This window comes from Psammomys obesus, unplaced genomic scaffold, assembly GCF_907164565.1.
Source record: "Psammomys obesus unplaced genomic scaffold, mPsaObe1.curated_primary_1811, whole genome shotgun sequence".
Classification (NCBI taxonomy): Eukaryota; Metazoa; Chordata; class Mammalia; order Rodentia; family Muridae; genus Psammomys; species Psammomys obesus.
Genome location: NW_026586550.1, coordinates 3671499 through 3690297, shown reverse-complemented (window position 1 = coordinate 3690297; position 18799 = coordinate 3671499). Strand labels below are relative to the sequence as shown.

General features: G+C 42.4%; 1 protein-coding gene across 5 annotated transcripts in view; it reads right to left on the bottom strand.

Moving 5' to 3' along the window:
• Positions 1–1628: 1628 nt before the first annotated feature.
• The window catches only part of Nhsl1 (NHS like 1), a 216178-nt gene continuing 199007 nt past the window's right edge, over positions 1629–18799 (bottom strand). For all 5 annotated transcript variants that reach the window (XM_055601998.1, XM_055602000.1, XM_055601999.1 and 2 more), the window contains 3 exons: positions 8172–11435; positions 7505–7637; positions 1629–4306 (listed from right to left, as the gene is read on the bottom strand). In XM_055601998.1, the coding sequence (XP_055457973.1) occupies positions 3601–4306; positions 7505–7637; positions 8172–11435 (4103 nt within the window). In that variant the 3' untranslated portion in view covers positions 1629–3600. The remainder of the gene's footprint in view (positions 4307–7504; positions 7638–8171; positions 11436–18799) is intronic.

Sequence of the window (18799 nt, the reverse complement as noted above, 5' to 3'; positions counted from 1 at the left end):
GTCAGCCAGCTTAGCCTACTTCATGAGTTTCAGGCCAATTGGAGCCATTGTCTCAAAAGTTAAAGAACAATACTTGAGACATAACACCTGATGTGGTTGTGTGAGACCGATGTTGGGGGAGTTTGTTGGGAATAGTAAATACAATAAAAGACAGTAGAGCAAGGGTTAGGATAAGGAGGGAAGAAAGAAAGTGAAAACAAGTTAGAGATCCAGGGAGCAGAATGAGATCAGGAGAGAAAATTCTTCAGTGAATCTTCTTAGTACTTGCACTTTACTGTGTGAAAGAGTAAAAAGAAGCCGGGCATGGTGGTGCAAGCCTATAATCCCAGCACTCAGGGATGCAGAGGCAATTGGATCTCTGTGAATTCGAGGCCAACCTGGTCTACAAAGCAAGTCCAGGACTGCCAAAGCTACACAGAAAAAAACCTGTCTTGAAAAAAAAAAAAAAAAAACATAAACCACATGTTATAAAATTGGCAGAGCTAAAACATCAGTGAGATGCAAATGATGTAATTTCATCAATATAAACATTCATTCACATATAGAGTGAGAAAAACACTCATGAACAATGGGGTATCTAGTATGTCATCTGACTCCCAGAATACCAGCTACAGAGTGGAATGTATCACTGGTGAGGGAAGATAATGGAGACACCAAAATGCCACCTTTTCTTTCCTTGTCATTGTGATTCCTCAAATGAACTGTTACAAAATGTTCTAATATGAGCCTCACACATGAAAGGCAAGCAATCCCACTGTTTTTTTTTTAGATTCTTTTTTTTTTTTTTTTGATCTGTTGGATTCATGGATACAGCACTTGTGGATATGAAGGTAATATATATATAATAAATTACAAATTTATTATATATAAATATATTTTATATAATATAGATTTATTCATTCATGCCCCCACATAAAAGAAAACAGATTTCAATTAAAATTCGTCAGAAATACTCAGAGGATGACAAACCAATGAAAGTTAAGACTGTTTCTGACAGCAAACCTAATACTCGTTTATTTGTCTCTAATTCCTAGAAAAAGGAAGTGGAAATTTAGCCCTGGAGCTTCTCCCTCTTGGGTATGAGAAGGACTGCCCAGTTTATCCTCATGAAGCTTTGAGGATGACCCGGACCGCCAGGTCCTCACCCAAGAAACATCAGCAAAGCTGAGAGTACAGCATGCTTCCCCCATGGGTCTGGATTCTTCTTTCCATTATATCACTCTTATAAAAAGTTTTCCTATCCCTCCACACACTACACTAACCAAATAAATGGTTCACCCATCACTCACACTTTAAGATCTTATCTTCGGATGTTTTTTCTAATAATATTTAGAGGTACCAGCAGTGTGTGTGATACTCTGTCTTCTTTCCCAGTGCTCCACTCCCCACAAGGCACAGCCTGGGTCTCACTGCTGTTCACTTCATAGCTAGTAAAATACTCAACAATTCTGCAGTAGTAGAACAAAACTGTGTGTACATCAACAGTAGCAATTAAACTGTCCGGGGGAACTAATGGAAGATGGAGAGAAGGGAGAGAGGGGGTATGAGGAAGAATATATTCAACATGCAGTATGCACGTCCATAAAAACTTAAAAAAATTAAATGCACATACAAAGAAGTTTCAAATATTGACTTTACAATTGTTTTATTCAAAACAAACTTAAAACCTAATAAATACCTTTTAAATGGGGATTTTATGTCATTTTATAATTAGTTCTAATACTGCTTATCTTACCTTCAAACAAATATTGATATATTAAGTTTAAGATTTTTGATATCCACATATATTCTAATCCTTTCTAGGTATTCAAAAACCAACATGACCTCTCTAAGATTTACAAGAAATGATCTGTGTGCCCCATGCAATTGAAAGTTGACCCAAAGAAGAGCAACAACAAAAAACTCCCTGTGGCCACATGGCAAGTTGTCATTTGTGGCTGTGAGAAGTGCTTTGCTTTCTACAGAGACATAAAGGAGTTCTGTCAAAGTTCTCCTCTCAAAGATGTATCTGAAATGAATATCAGAGGTTCTGTATAAGAAGCCTTATGATGCTTTGGCTTGTATGGTTTAACTTCCAGATATTGTCACACATTGTCAATGGCAACCCATAGAAGCTTTAGAAGCTCAATGTAACCACTGTAAGAAAGGGAAAGAGTGTGCTTTATTCTGGATACCCAGAACCTGGAAGGAGGTAAGGGTCACAAGACATTATATTAAAATAAATACTTTGCACACTTTTATCCCAAGTCTAAAGCATGTTTGGAATTCTGATGGGAGGGACCTAGAAGGGACTCAGCAATTCAACTCATACACAAATACAAAACCACACGACCAAACGGTGCAAAAAAAAAGTCTTTTTAATCTAAAAACTTATTTCCCAAGGCTAATTAATAGCCAAGCCCTATCAGTTTTATCTATTTCTTTCACTAACAACAGTCAGCATTTTTTTCAAAGTGAGATAATATATAATAGATTTTGGTAAACCTTTCTAAATAAGAACATGATGCTGCAAGCAGTTCAAGGGAGAAAAATAGCCATATTATTTTTCTTTGGTATAACCAAAAGGAGATCCAAAGTTACCAAATGTCAACATTTCAAGTGACAAACTGTCATGTGGAGCTTAAACTCTGGTTTTAAAACAAAAACAACTTTTTAAAGGAAAAGCTTCACTCACAGTTCTACAGTGCACGTTTTCTGATTTAATTCTGAAAATACTTTATTTGATAAGCAGGAAAAAAAATCCAGCAGTATCACTTACTCCCCACCCTTCTCTTGCCTCATTCTTCTACACCATCACCTCTTGGCAAAGAAGTGCTTGGCTGCAACTCCAGAAAGAAATTCACGTTAAAAAAAACAAAAAACAAAACACCCCCCCCCCAAAAAAAAATAGCAACAAAAAACCCACCTATGCTTCTGACATCAGGCTAGTAATATGGCATAGAACACAGCCTTGCCACTCCCACTTGTGTTACTTTTGCAAAAGGAGGAGGAGGAAAAGGAGAAGGAGGAAGAGGAGCAAGAGGAGGAACAGCAGCAGCAGCAAAACCTCCTCCCACCTCAAAAAGTACCTGAACCAGTGAGTTGCTCTGCCATTTCTCAGCCTCTTCATGGTCTCCACGTGTACTGAGTTGTACACACTACTATGTTCTGTATTTAGAACCAACCCTCTGCCTCCGAGAAGAAAAACAGCTTCAAGTCTCTTCCTAGAGAATCATTCATTCCCATAATGCTTTGAAAGCAGTTACCACCATGGTCTAGAAGACTCCATGATTCTACCTGAACTCTGACCTTTTCTCCTACTTCTATAGATAATGTTAGTGTGTTTGTTAGAACGAAGTGTTAAAAATGCACATATATACACACACCCAGCATTTTGGGGGAAAAAACCCAAAAACAAAAAAAATCTTCCCCAGGAAGCACTTTCAGAACTTGAAGCTTCTAACTTGCTTTTAAGCCACATGGCGAGTGAGTCCTGAGTGACCTGCAAAGCTGAGACCTCCCCAACACCAATGCTGAGTGGGATCCCCACAAGCCAGGAAAAGGCCACATATACTTCCTAGAGTGATGCACTGCCCTCACTCAAGAGAGGCAGTTGTAGTCCTAACTTTTCTGTTCCGTACCCTCACACTGCTCTGAGGGACCACTGCCCTCTGCCCTTCCTATCCCATCCACAGAGGCGGGCTCCTCGCTACAGAGCAGGCTGTCCAGGTCCATCTCCTGCCCCACTAGTCTGTCCAGAGAGCTTTCCCTGGCAGCAGCCAGGGCCCTGTGTGCTTTGTTGTCTGTTGGCTCGGCAGGTTCTCCTTCTCCCTCGGAGATGACGGTCATGGGGCTGCTCTGGATGCGGTTCCTCATGCTGTACCTGCTGCTGGCCGCCGAGGGTGGCGTCCGGCTGCGGCTGTACCGAGGGCCCGAAAAGGACAGACTCCGAGGCATCAGGCCTTCATTCTTGGCCCACTCCTCCTGGGCCCTCCTGTTCTTGTTGGGGGAGCAGCTGGATGGGCTGTCTGGGACTTCTGATGAAGGCTCTGACCTAGATCTCTGGAATCGAGGGTCTGTGGACTTGAGCATCTCTGCCGCCGACATGCGAGCGCTGGTGTCTGATCGACTCCCCTTCTTTAGCAGCAGGGCTTTGAAGTTGTCACTGCTGGTAGTGCTCTTTTTTATGCTTCTCTGGATGGACCCTACTTGCTTTGGAGAGGCCAAGCTAGGAGCAGCACCAGTGGGTGTCACTGGTGGGGAAGGAGAGTGATTTCGGGTGTGATCATCTTCTGAGTCTTTACGGCCGAGGACTTTCCTTTTGGATCTAGAATAAAACAAAATTAAAATAACGGTCAATTCTCAGCAACACTTGTGCCTTCCTGTCACCATTTAAGTTTGCCTCTGAAGACAGGGCATCTGACCCCCCATGACAGTAGAATGTGGCCTAATGCATTTTTGTTCAATAGTTCTCCTCAATGTTTAACAAGAGTAATGAATGAAATAATAACACAACTTCAAATTGCAGAGTGGGAAAACAGTGTAGAAAGGGTCTAATTGTGTACAGAAACTGAAATCTAGACAATGACCCCCCCACCAACACACACAGACACTTTAGCACAACTCAGTCTTGACAGACCTTCTTTCCATGTAACTGCAATCTATATTGCTTACAATCCACATTGCTTACCCAACAGAGCAACTCTGCTCTTCTTAATCCTTCAAGGCACTACCCTGTGGGTATAATAAATATTTTGATTTGCTTTATATGGCAAGAGTGTCCCGAGACACAAAAAGCCACAATCATACTCTATGAAATTCAGGAACTTTATTTGCAGATATAAACTAAAAGAGATGACAAGATTAAAACAACAACAAAAATGTGGTTTCTTAGGAGGCAGCTGCCTCTTAAAAAAATGACCTAAATTTCTGATAACTCTGCATATTCTCTCTCTGTCTCTCTCTGAATATGTGTGTGTACTTCTAAAGATGGCCATAACCGACATTTAAATAGTTAACAACGGCTTAAAGTCTAATTATTTCAATAAATATAAAAATTTCACACCTCAAATGGTGTTCTACACTTTCCATCTGGCTTTAAATCTGAAGAGAATTAATTTGCATTATTATAAAACATGAAAGCTATGCTTCAATTTGGATAGTCTTTACCTTACATTATGAACCTATGTGCTGAAGGACATGAAAGTGAAGTTCTAAATGTCCCAGAATTGAGATGTACTTTGACTAATCTGCTAAGCAGTATTAATGCCACAACAGACATTAACATATGTCCAAGCTCTCTTTGCTACCCATTCCTAAGGCTACTTGGCCTGTGTACAGACAGTGACAGAAACTAGATGATTTCTCTATCTGCAATAGATGGCACTGACTCCATCAGAAACCACACGTTCTTTAATGCCTTCTGGAGGTTGCCAAAATAAAATATAGAAGAGACCTTTGGAATATTTTTAGGAAAAAATCTGCAGTAATTTGGCTCCGTAACAGTTGGATTTCCTTGAGTCTGAGTATTTAGTATACACAGTAACTTGGCAACACACATCTCTGTGGCTTGTGATTATAAATACAGACTCCTGCATAGTTAGGAACTCACTGCATTCCATACTAACTGAAAGACATTAGGTCTCAGAAGAATTTCCTGACAGTTAAGTTCCAATTGGTTTCATTTAATTCAGAAAACATTTATTACGTGATTACTATGTGTCCAACATGGCGACAGTTAGGAACATCCAAGTAAACCTCTGCAAATGTCACTTAATTTGCTTTCAAAAGATGCATTTCTCATTTTCCTATTGTAAGGAAGAACAGAGTAGCTAGCTCCTTTTTTATTTCTAATGAGATCAAAGAAACCAGTGAGGCAACAGTAAAGAGGTTGGTCTTTAAGACCAAAACTACAGCTGAGAGACAAAAATAAAGACAAGACTACATATAATTCAATGTCAACTCAACCTGATGACACACAGTCAGCTTGTTTTCCCCTGTGTTAGATACTTTTGTGTTGCACAGAGCTCGGGTTAAGGATGGAGCTTTCTCCCACTGCATGCAACAATCTTTTCATTTAAACTCTAAGAATTTGAGAGCTTCCTGACACAGGTTATTTATACAGAGAATGATTTTTACAGGGTAGTTGGCTTCATAAGGAAAACAAAAGACCACAAGTCAGGTCAAAACAAAGTCTGAACAGCAGAGAAATATTCATAGGGCTTATCTAAAATGCTGGTAGTAAGGAAACCTAAGTAGCAAGAAGGCTCCCTGATACACCTTATTGGTGCTTAAAATACTTGTACAGATCTGAATCTTATTATTTTCTACCATGCTGCTTCTGTAGGAAAGGACTCAGTTGTATATAGCCAAGCAATGTAATAAGCAAAACTTATTACTTATTCAAACTTATTACTTATTCAAAACTGAATCAGTTACTGTCAAAGGTATCTAAACACAGGTAACAAACAGTTCTCTTAAAAAAAAAACAACAAAACTGTACTTTTCTAAAAAGCCAGCAGATGGCGCTGGGGGTCTACAGTAACAAATTTAAAGAGTTTTTTTGTTTTGTTTTGTTTTGTTTTGTTTTGTTTTTTGTTTTTGTTTTTTTTTTTTTAATCCTGCCAAAGAAATATTACTCCTTGAAAGACTTTGGAGTGGTCAGCCCTGCATCCTTACCACGAAGCTCTGGGATGGAAGAAGCTGGTGGAAAGACTTAGAGCCAGAGGTGGTAGATGACTTTAGGGGAGTGGCATTTACAAATACAACAGGATGGACATACAAATGAACTCAGTTTGTATAAGACCTGAATGAGCTAAAGTTAGACAAAATTCCCAGCACAAAGAAGGGAAAATGAGCACAAAGTCTCACCCATCATCAAAAAGCTATTTACAAACGATAGCTGTTGGGAGAGGGACAGTCAGTTTTCTTCAATGGAGCTCAGTGAGCTGGCCAACACAAATTGGACCTCGTGTTTTTTAGTGGCTTAAAAAAAGTTATTTAGAGAGATTAACATGAAGTTGGGTGGGGTGCACCTGAGAGAAGTTTGGGGACAAAAAACAAAAAAGAAACATATACTCTTGATGAAATATTAAAGGAGGCAAAAAGAAAGTCCTATAAATTTATGAGTTTTCTAAAAACAAACAAACAAAAAATAATGACAAATAAATTAAAGCACTCTCTGGAAAGTGTACATCTGTACATCTAGGCTATGCGCCCTAAGTCCACAGAACACAGCATTCCATGCCCAGACTCGACCCAAATCTTACAAACATTGGGTCACATGACTGTCACGCTTCCCAGCTACAGCTGTGTCTAGCAGGAGGTATCACACTCTCTCCTCAGTGTCCTCACAGGAATCAATGGAACAAAGTGAAACAGAAATAGTACTTAAAGGGAAACTAAAGTATACGAAAGACACTTAAAAATGAATAAACTTAACAAAGGAAACCTCAAGAAAACGGAGGAGTCTGTGTGGAAATAAATTATAAAGTATGTTAAAGTATGACAAAGGCGTTTGGGATACCTGTGAATGGCTGCAAACAGGTCTTCTGTGGTCCTGGGTCTAGTAGGGGTCATCACCTCATCACTCCCTTCTTCCCTAGAGAAGTCTCCGGTGTCTGAGGAGGAAACAGCTGCGTTGGGTTCCAGCAGCCCAGCTAGAGAGAAGAAAGGCAGACAAACACTAGAAGCTGTGACTAGCCCTCCAGTCCTTGCCCTGGCTCTGAAATATGCCACTTTCCTGCCATTCCTGACACTGTGAGAGCCACGGGGAACTCCAGCCCAGTGGGTCTGGAGTTTGAGTTTTTACAGGGAGGGGGAGGAAGAAATGACACTCACTAGCCTGACAGCCAGGGTTACTTCCTGCTACAGACTTTGTACTAAATTGCTCTTGAATTTTGTTAGAGCATTTCTTTGTCGCTCTTCCAACGGGAGATTACTCCTGCTACTGAAAACTCAGCCTGCTGCAGACTTACCCCCACCCCCACCCCTCCCTCTTTCCCTCTCTCTCCTCTTGGATCCAGAGTTTTTAAATTTTTTTCACAAAGCAGCTTGGGTAACGAGGTGTAAGAAGCCCACACACCGCCGGCTTTCGCCTAAGTCAGGCTGCTTCACCTGGCTCCACGAGTGTTTAGCAGCCCTATTTGGCTCATCTCCAGAGGATCAGAGTACAGCAGAGGAGACAGGCTTACCTTCTCTGCCCTGCTGAGACTGGCAGCTTTTCGCATTTCTCTCACCATCCACGCTGCTCTCGACTGACTCTTCCTGTGTGGGTCCCGGAGAGGTACTGGGCTGGACCATGGGGGCATTGGTTTCCACAATGCCAGGGGGCAAGGACCCTGTAGCTCCTCTTTCCAGAAGTGGACTGCCAGGGATGGGGGCCGTAGCATGAGAACCAGCTTGGGATGCTGGGCTGGATTTCTCCTCTTGGCTGTGCACAGCCTCCCCCTCTGCCCTGCTAGAGCTGGGCACGCCTGGGAATGTTTCGCTCCCGTTCTCTGTGGGCTCCGCTGTGATCTCTCTCTGCGGAGATGGTACCACCAGGAACAGTTTGGGCTTCTTGGAGATGGGGGGTGGCTTCCTGCTAGATGACGAGTCTGGGAGCAGAGTGGTCTTGAGGCTGGGCCCCGCGCCTGGAGCTCCATCGCTGGGGCTCTGAAGGCCTCCACGCTCTGCTGCACCGTCATGGTCACCCTGACTCTGGCTCTTGGCAGGCATCAGAAGCGGGCTCATCACAGAGGCAGGCTGGCTTTCACTCTCCATTTCACTTATGCTATTTCGGGATTTGAGGATAGCAGATGGCTTTAAGTGGTACTGTGGAGCAGTCGGAGTTCGTTGTTCCTGAGCTGACGGTTCAGAAAACAGGGTTGCCTCGGCACCTGAGTTCTTTCTCACTGGCCTCAACTGCACCATCTGCAAAGCTTCTGTGGTGATGAGGGGCATGGGGGGTCGGCAGCCCTCCTCCTTGTTGGCAGGCCGCCTGAGGGCCTCTCTAGAGGATTCGGACTGGCTAGAGTTTTTGAAAAAAGGCCTGTTTTCTTTCATAAATTTGGGGTCCAGGGGTGGAGCGGGTGGAGGTTCTGAGGAGGGCAAGAAAGGTGGAGGTACTGGCAAGGGAGGTGAGGGTCTTGGAAGATGGGGGCTAAGTGCTGCGGGGGAAGGAGAAAGGCACCTGTCAGCAGGGGAGCAGAAGGGAACAAGGGCTTCTGGTGGTGGAGGGGGGAAGCCAGGAGAGGGAGGCAAGGGAAAGCCCTCAGAGCAGTCTGCTGGAAGAGGTGGTGGTGGAAGAAAAGGGGACTTGTCAGCGGGACAGGGAGAAGGCAGAGGGGGAGGCGGGGGAAGAGGAGGGAGAGGAGCAAGGGGCGAGGCCAGGGAAGAATCCAGTTTCCTCATGGTGCCACTTCCCTCAGCAGAAGTATTAGAGGAGAGAGAAGTGGATGAGGAGGAGATGGACATTGAGGAGATCAGAGATGACTTCCTTTCTGGAACCTTGGGCTTGGCCTTCCCCTTCCCATTTGCTGGTGAGACTGATTTTAAAAACACAGGCACTGGAGTGAGTGCTGTGGGTGTATTCGACTGGCTAGAATACCCGCTGGATGGAGAGGTGACTCTCTGTGACTTCTCTGGTGAGGTGATCTTTGGTTTAACTGAGACACAGGGCACTTGGGGCATTGAGACTCTAGACCCCTCTTGGGTGTGGCGTACTGGCCCATTTCCGGTTGGTGCCTCACTGCTGGCTGAACAGGCCACTGTGGGGTTCCCTGGATCTTCCTGCAAACTTGTGTAGTCAATGTAGTAGCCCCAAGGGTCCGTGTATTCCGACTTGATGCTGCTTGTGTCGCTCTGCGATGGAGTGACCCCACACAGTGAATACACGTTGGGAGTGGTGGTGGAGGCCATGCTACTACCCTCACTAACAATGCTCTGGCTCCTGGACCTAGGGAGCCAGGGTTCTTCAAAGTCACTGCAGGGGCTCTGGGAAGGGGAGCTGCTGCTCTTGCCAGGGAGGCTTAGCTGCAGAGAGTGCTGGAGTGAGGCGATCAGGCTCTCATTGAGCACCTGTCCGTTTGACTGGTTGTTCTTCTTGGGAGCCCTCCGCAGAGAGTCTGTCCGGGAGGGTGGCAAGGGTGGTTTCTTTGCTTTCTTTAGAGAGATATTTCTTGAAAGGGATTTATTCTGGTGATTGGCCTGATCACCTTGGCTTCTCTGAGCCTGTCCATCAAAAACATTGACCATGCTGTGCCTGGGGTTGCCAAAGCCATCACTGACACTGTACAAGTTGCCAGCCTCATGTCTAGAATCACTGTGAGCGGTCATATAGTAACCATCGTGGTCCTCCGAATACAGGGACCTGGCATCCTCCTTGATAGATGCTTGGTCCAAACTGCAACTGCTCATGTTACTTGTGGGAGTAGAGAAACCAGGAGTTGCCAGGTGTGGCTTCAGTGGGGATGCCTGTCCATTGCTGGATGCTTTATATTCCCAGGGCTCCGTACTGCCACACCCCCTGTCCCCTGAATAAGTACACTCACTCTTGCTACCCACATCTGGAGGGTGAGCAGGAAAGCTCAGGTTGTTTCTACAATGATAGAGTATGGCTTGGGACCCATTCTCCCTGTTTGCGGGGGCATTTAGAGAGGTCTCTGAATCACAGAGGGATAACAGTGTGGTGGCACTGGGAACAGAGGAGGCTGAAGTGTGTGAGTGATGACTGGGGGACTGATGGTCATCTTTCACAGAACATCTGGGCGTGGGGCGATCTCTGGGTTTTAGCTTTGAATACGAAACTGAGCCAGGCACTCTACTGTCCAGTTGTCCTGTACTCTGAGCAGTGTGAATAACAATAACCTCTGAAGAGGACAGTAGTGTGGCATTTGGAATGATGCTGGTAGAGTAGGATGCATGAGGTGAAACCACACACGCTGGGCTTGCTATGTTCTCACTCTCCGAGAACCTCAGCTGCTGGGATTTGGACCTCAAAATCATCCCAGTCCTCGAGGCACCTCCTAAATGTGCAAAGTTTTCACGCCCCTGTGAGTTACTGCCCTGGCAGGAAGAAGCATCATCCATGTTTTCAGCAGAGTCCAGGGCACCCATCCTTGCCTCAAGTGAATAGGTGCTTGTTCTTGCACCAGAACGTGGAAGACTGTGGAAACCAGCATCGTTACTGAGGCGAGATGGGAACACAATACCAGCTGAGTCGCTCAGCACAGACATGTTGCCAGAGGAGCCTGAGAGGTGGCTCATCTGGGCAGCAATACCTAGCCCCTTGTGGGCCCTGATCCTTCTCATTGATGGTGGGATGACTTTCACGTCTTCTGTCTGGCAGCTGGAGTCCCTGGTTTCCAAGCACTGCCCGGTAGACTGATAGCTATCAAGCCTTCCTAATGTTGAGTAGTGGTCTGGGGTATATACTGAATGACCACTACCATCATCATCTTGGCCAGTGACTGATGCTGGAGATAAAGCAGAAAGAGGCCTGTTATCTGAAAATAGAAATCCATAGGTTGAAATCCCCTGCACTCTCAGCACCCTCTGCCTCTCTTATAATAAAATGAAAACAAGGGCACTATCAACTACAACCCTCCCCCACAACCTTCTTCTATTTGATTCAGTACCCAACTGAGCTTAACTATTCCTGGTATCTCCTAACACCTCTGCCATCAATTTCATGTACTTTCTTTCTTAATTAGCACTGTAAATCATCATATAAATTAATGCACATGGAATTCTTGGGTGCTCCCTTTGAGATCATGATCACTGAGTACTGTGGAAGACATACTTTTCAAATAAGTTATTTTTAGTGAGTGTGGTGGTACACATCTATAATCCCAATCATGGGGAGGTAGAGGCAGACAATATTGAGTTCTAGGCCGGTCCGAGCTATGTAGTGATACCTTGTCCCCACAAACAACCTAACCCAAGCAGGTACATTAGTAAAGTGTTTGAGGATGTGACTTCAATCCCTAGAAAGAGACAGATCCGCCTAGCATGGTAAGTAGCCACCTTGGCTAGCAAAGTGAAGAAAGTGGTTGTCCAGGGCTCACTGGGCAACCCCTGTAGCCTACTTGGGAAATTCCAAACCAGCGAAAGATGCTGTCTCAAAAAGCAAGGCAAAATTGGATCCTCTAGTCTCCATATGCACACCACATCCCCACCGGGTGACAGGGCAAAGTACTGCATCCATCAAGCATCTAATAAATGGAGCAGTCAGACAACAGGGCCATAGAGATATCATTCAAATGAGAATGGTCTGAAACCAGTGTTAATTACATTGATTCTTCTGTCAGAAGGAAGCCCTAAGAAAAAGAAAATTGATTTATGAGCCCATCTGTGTTTCAAGCATTTCATTATCCATCTTAAGCCATTATCATCTGTCTGGTGGTGACATTCAAAATTCAACGGCAATCTGCTGTGTTCTAGTTGGGGGAAGAGCAACAGGAACTGATCCAGGGAACATTTCCTCAAATTAGAGATATTTATTTCTTGGAATTTACAACCAACCAGAGAGTAGTATGTTCAAATGAGAAAGAAAGAAACACAAGGAGGGATAAAACAAGAAGGAAGTGGACAATAAAAACTGTAACTGTAAATAAACAGATGTCAAGCTACACAGAAAAGAACAGAGCTTAAAAAAAAAAATCACAAAACCAGGAACTTACCCAAGACACACTAAGAAATAAAAGCAATCCTTAGTACAAATCAAATCTTTGAAAACTGGAGCAAAACTATGGTTTCATGTTTTGTTTTTCATTTAGCAAGAAATATGTGTGGGGAGAATAGACAAATATAATTATATACGAACAAAATAATTCTCTTAGATTGTAAAATACAAAAACTCTTTAATGTGATGGTTACATCCATTACTGAATCATTTGAGGATTGAGAGTTACAGGTCATATGAAGGGGGAAAAGCCAGGGGGAGCTTTAAGTGGGGAGGGAGGAAAGATCAAACCCAACACTAAGGATGTTTGAAAAAGCCATAGAGGATCATATTTTACCTTTGCCTAAAACTATATATAATGTATGTTTTGTGCACGTGTCTAATGAAGTTAAATAAGTTTACAACACTTGGGGTGATAATGCTCTCCCAAAGAGCTATAGACTAACAGTTCACAAGTTGATGCACTAGCGCATTCCTAGGTTGCCTAGCCACCTGTGATGTCATCATCAGTCACCACTCCCAGGGGTCCGAGACAAAAGGACCCCTCCTCTTACTTTCCCCTCTCTCTGGTTCTCTCGCTCTCCTCTCTGCTCTCTTCCCTCTCTCTGTTGGAGTGACCCCTCTCCCCCCATGTCTGTCTCCTCTCTTTCTCCATCCAATAAATACCTTTTATATTAAATCTGTCATCCACTACACACACAAACACACCACTAACTAAAACCTTAGTACTGGACATACAGAACTTCCTTTCAAGCTGTTGGTCAGGGGAGTCTAAGTAACTCCCCCAATATAAGGCATTGCTATTGCCTTTGGTCATCTCCCAGAAGCTGAAGTTCAGTTCCTGTGTCTGAAGACATCGCACACTTTGAATCTTGAATTAAATTACCCTGAAAGCCTCCTTTGAGGACTAACCTTCATAGTCCTGAAATGTGCTACACAAGTTGCCAAGAGAGAAAAACAATCAATATTCCTAACAAACTACAACAATAAGCATCATGGCAAGATATTCCTAAAAATGCAATCATGGCACTTATATCTTAGTGGTAACCAATAGCTGTTTAATTGGTCATAAGGGCTACTCAACAAAAAGAAGCTGAGGACCAGTACTGTAACCTTATCAATTATCTGTGTATAGTGAAGGTCATGAATTTTAAAGAAACTACTACTTCTACTTCCATAAACTGACCTAATTACTAACTATATTCCAAATACTAGTCCTTATACCCACATATAAGTGTGGCTCATATCAAAGAATAATCTTTTGTAGCAGTTGAAGACTATTACAGAAATCCACAACCGGTCAAAACACAGAGAACAACTAACTGTGGGGTGCCCAGATCTAGCTCATACACAAACAACACAACCCACACACCTATGGTTCAGAAGCATCTAACAAGAGGGAGTGCAGAGGATGTAAGAGTCAGAGGTCCAGGAAGTTTGTTTCAGGATTATGTCCTGCTTCACCCCTGAAATCTCAATAACGACTGCCTATATAAGACCCAAACAATGACAACACCAGTTGGGGTTGGGGGGTGGGGAATATCAAGGGACCACAACCCTAGATGATGAGCAATAGTGACTGCTGAGAAGGGGTCATCCCTATGTCTGAGCATCCTAAGTGGTTATCTAACACCAAGTGATCTGTCCTTAAAACATATGAAGGAGCAACACTAAATGAACTCGGTAATATATTTACATACTCATGAATGTGTACACACACACTTAAAAGAAACCTTGAATTTGCAATGGGGTGGGCCATGGAAGTATTAGAAGGGGAAACAGTATACATATACAAATATATATATATATACACATATATATTACACATGATATTTTACAAGGTAAATCTAATTTAGAAACTGAGAGTAATGAAAAAAAAGTGACTTTTTTTTCCTACTCAAATTAAATGGAAAGCAACAAGTTACAGATCACCTGGTATGCTTTGGCAGTAAACACTAAAGGAGTCAAGACACAGGCTTTTCTGAGCCCTGTTTGCCACCTACAGAAGGTCAAGGGTTCCGATGGGGTTCCTAAGAATTTCCCCTGCCCATAACAAAATCATTATATGAACATGGCTGTAATTTTGTAGGGGGAAGTGTGGGTTATGTGGATGTGTGCGTGTGTAGACTCTCATCAATCTCAGAGATGTCATAGTTCAAGGAAGGCTCCCTAGCAAATAGCCTTTCCTTCATTGTGACAGTGGAGACTCATTTTATACTAGTGTTCTTAGCAAAGGTGGTCCATCACCTTTCTCTACCCTCTGCCAGGTATTCATCAAAAGCAGACACACAAACACATTCATAAAGGCATCTCTTAGAAAGAGGGCAAGTAGTACACCAGCCTCATTGCCATCAGACCCCAGGAATGAGCCTCCGGGCTAAGAGAAACATAATATTTAATAAATAATATGTGACCCCTGCATCTTCAACATGTGATACTTGGTAAGTAAGAGGAACTATGCACGAGAATGACTAAAAAGAAGATATTTCTGCAAAAACAGACTAATTAGGACTGCAGTAGTGTGCAGAGGTTTAGATATTGCAGGTCCAGAAGCTAATTACCTTATTTCAAGCAAGCTTTAGCCCCATAAACAGCCATTCTTTGCCTGTCTCTGTATAGAAACTAACACCGTGTGACTAACAGATAAAATCTTTTGGACTGTATTAAGTTAGCAGACCACTTGCTTCTATCAGCCCAAAAGCTAATCATCAAGACTGCAAGTGAGGCACTTAGAAAAGCTTTCCCCTCATTGGTGTTAACCATCTCGCTGGTGTACTGATTAATGTTTTTTAAACTTAGCTTGATTTACAAAATTCTTTATCCTGTAAAAATGCAAAACTTCCTGACACTGCTTCCAGTTGAAACATGGAATTTAGGGTAAATCTGTGTTCCTGGGCCATAGTCATTTAAACTTGGGTCTAGAATAAACTATTTTTTAGTCCTGGAAAAACACAAGCTAGCAAGCAAGCAAGCAAGGAAGCAAGGAAGGAAGGGAGGGGGCAAGTGGGCAGAAGTGGAGGAAAAATGTTTACTTTAAGGATAGAAAATTACAAGAAACGAGTTTCTAGCACTTGGTGATGTGGAAGGCAGGAGGCTGACCTGTATAGTTACTAGCTCAATTCCAAATGTTCAAGGATATCTCAATTCCATATCATAATAGTTCCCTTTCTTTCAATACCACAGAAGTCTACTGTAGTTTTACTTTAGTGATAGAATTCTTTCATTCTTGGTATCTGAGACCTAAGGCTTGATTCTTGTGTGTATGGTGGGAGTGGGAGGTTAAAAAAGAGAATGTTAAAAGGGGGGGGCAACTTCCTCCCAGTAAATCTGCATAGGTTTATAGTAGATTTTGCAACCACTACTATTACACTGTCCAAAAGCAACAAAAACCGGATGCCTTTGGGTAAAATGTAAGGTGTGAAGCCATTCTGGGATCCAGAAAACAGAGCTAGAGTAAATGCTTCACCTTCTATAGCTGAGTTACAGCTTTTTTATGAAAGTAACAATATTTTCTTAAAGATGTTATAAAAATGGATGAGAAACAACTAATATAAAACCTATCAGAAGGACCACAAAATTTCTGTTCCCAGACAAACTCTCAATATTATAATAGAATAAATTGCAATCGTTTCAGTACAGGGCACAAATGAATGCTATATAATTAAAAAAAAAAAAAAACAAACAAACCAAAACTCACTACAAAAGAAGAACTAGGAATAACAGTTAGACATTCAGGTGCCACAAGAGATTATGGAATTTATTTGAATTTAAAAAATGTAAAGATATAATTTTTGTTGTTGTTGTTGTTTTCATTTTTTGAGACAAGGTTTTTCTAGGTAGCCTTGGCTGTCCTGGAACTCTCTTTGTAGACCAGGCTGTCCACGAACTCACAGAGATCTGCCTGCCTCTGCCTACTGAGTGTTGGGATTAAGAGTGTGTGCCACCGCACCTGGCTTAAAGACATAATTTTTGCTAAGGAGAACCTTATCAAATGTTACTTCCCATTCTATCCACCAATCCTACTGGCCAATATTTAAGAAGAGAATGTAGTAAAGGCCTTTTGAAAAGCCATATAGAAACTTACTACTGTAGAAGCTCAGGCAGAAAAACATATATATATATATATATATATGGAATTTAAATGTAGTTATATAATACGAGAGTGCCCCAACTACACATCATATGTTACCAGTTAAAAATCTCAGTACCAGAAAATGGTGGTATCATTTTAAGGCTTTGCCCAAAGGGGTCCCTCAGACCCTCAACCCCTGTCAAATATCAAATAGTATTGCCAATACTATTGGGTACCTTCTACAAACTAAAGGTTAAGAACCCATTGCTGAAGACACCACATAGATCAAACATGGAGAAATCAAGCTAGAATCTTCACCCTTACTGAATGAATAATGTTCACAGTGCTGCAAAGCTGCAAAGCATGCTACATGCTACCAGAGGAGAAACATAATCAATCTCACCCAGCTATGAACTCTTTGGGCCACAAAAGCAACCTGTATGCAAGATATACTAGTGTAAATGTTATGAGAGTAACCAACCACTTGATTAAAGATTTATGATATTGGAACCCATATCTGACACTGTTAACACGGCAAGAAAATCTACTACTAGCTAAAGGAACTAGCAATTAAGTGACTCCTAATGACATTCTGTTATACCCATAGATGAGTGTCCTGTTCAACCCACATCAGAGAAGCTTCTTCTTGAAGTACATGGGAATTAACAAAGAGATTCACAACTTGACAATATGCAGAAGAGTGAAACTTAGGAGTACTCGGTCCTAAATGAGATGTTTTCATCAAACCCCTCCCTCAAGACTCAGGGAGCTATTCAGAAAAGGAACTGTAAAGGTTTAAGAACCAGAGCTGATGGATGCTTCCAAGGAAACAATGTCTTCTAGACACAACAGGATTTATACAATTATGAACTCACAAAGACCACACTTTGTTTTGTTTTGAGGAAAAACATGAAGTTAGGTAGATAAGGAGCAGGGAGGTTCTAGGACAAACTGGGGGAGGTGTAAGAATATGATCAAAATATATTACATGAAAAAATTAAGAACTAAAAATGAAAAAAAAAAAAGAGTTGCTATCTAATTGCTTCTTTTTAAAGTTTCCTCTTATTGTAGCCTGGACTTGCCTCACACTTTCTGTGTTGCTGAGGATGACCCTGAACTTCTGATTGCCCTGCCTCACCTCCCATCAATGGGCTTACAGGTGTGTGCCATCAGATCTGTTTTAGAAAGGGATGGTGATCAATCCAGGGCTTCATACATACTAATCAAGCCTCTGTGGTCTGAGATACATCACCAGCCAACTGTCCTTTAGTCAGTTTGTTGTTTGGATTAGTTTTACCCCCAGTATTGCAGACTGAACTCAGGGCCTTTGCACATGCTAGGAAAAATACCCTAACACTGAGCTACAGCCCTAGGTCCCCTACCATCTTTTTGTATTTTTATCTTTGAGGTAGTCTCACTCAGCTACCTAAACTGGCCCTGAACTCATCCTGTAGCCCCACCAGACCTTGAACTTGTTACTTTCCTGCCTTGCTCTTCTGAGTAACAGAATCACAGGCCTGAGTCACTAGCTTTTAGCCACAGTGCCCTTCTAGCTGTCATCTGGGCACTAATCAGACAGGGATGGCAGTTGCCTCTTCCTATGTGGCAAGAATAGACAATAGAGGGAAAGTGATTTTCCCTCTAGCGCTAGTGGTGATCCCATGTCACAGGTAAAAGAGAAAGGAACACGTCAATTAAAATCAGTGTTACAACTGCAGAACACGTGACTGCTCTTGATAGCTGGATCATTTGAGAAGATCAAATAAGCAACTGAACTACTAGCTCTTCCTGTTTGGTTCAATAATGCAAATGACTAAAGAGTCCAGTTCCCAGGCTGCAGAGTTGGCCCAGCAGCTGAGAGCATGTTATTCTTACACAGGACCCAGATTTTATTCTTGTCACCTACCTGGCAGCTCAAAACCATCTAAAAGAACTCTAGTCCCAGGGAATTGGGTTTTCTCTTCTACCTCCATAGACACCAGGTATATATGCTGTCCACATACATATATGCAGGCAAAACATTAATATAGATATAATAATAATAATAATAATAATAATAATAATAATAATAATAATAATAATAA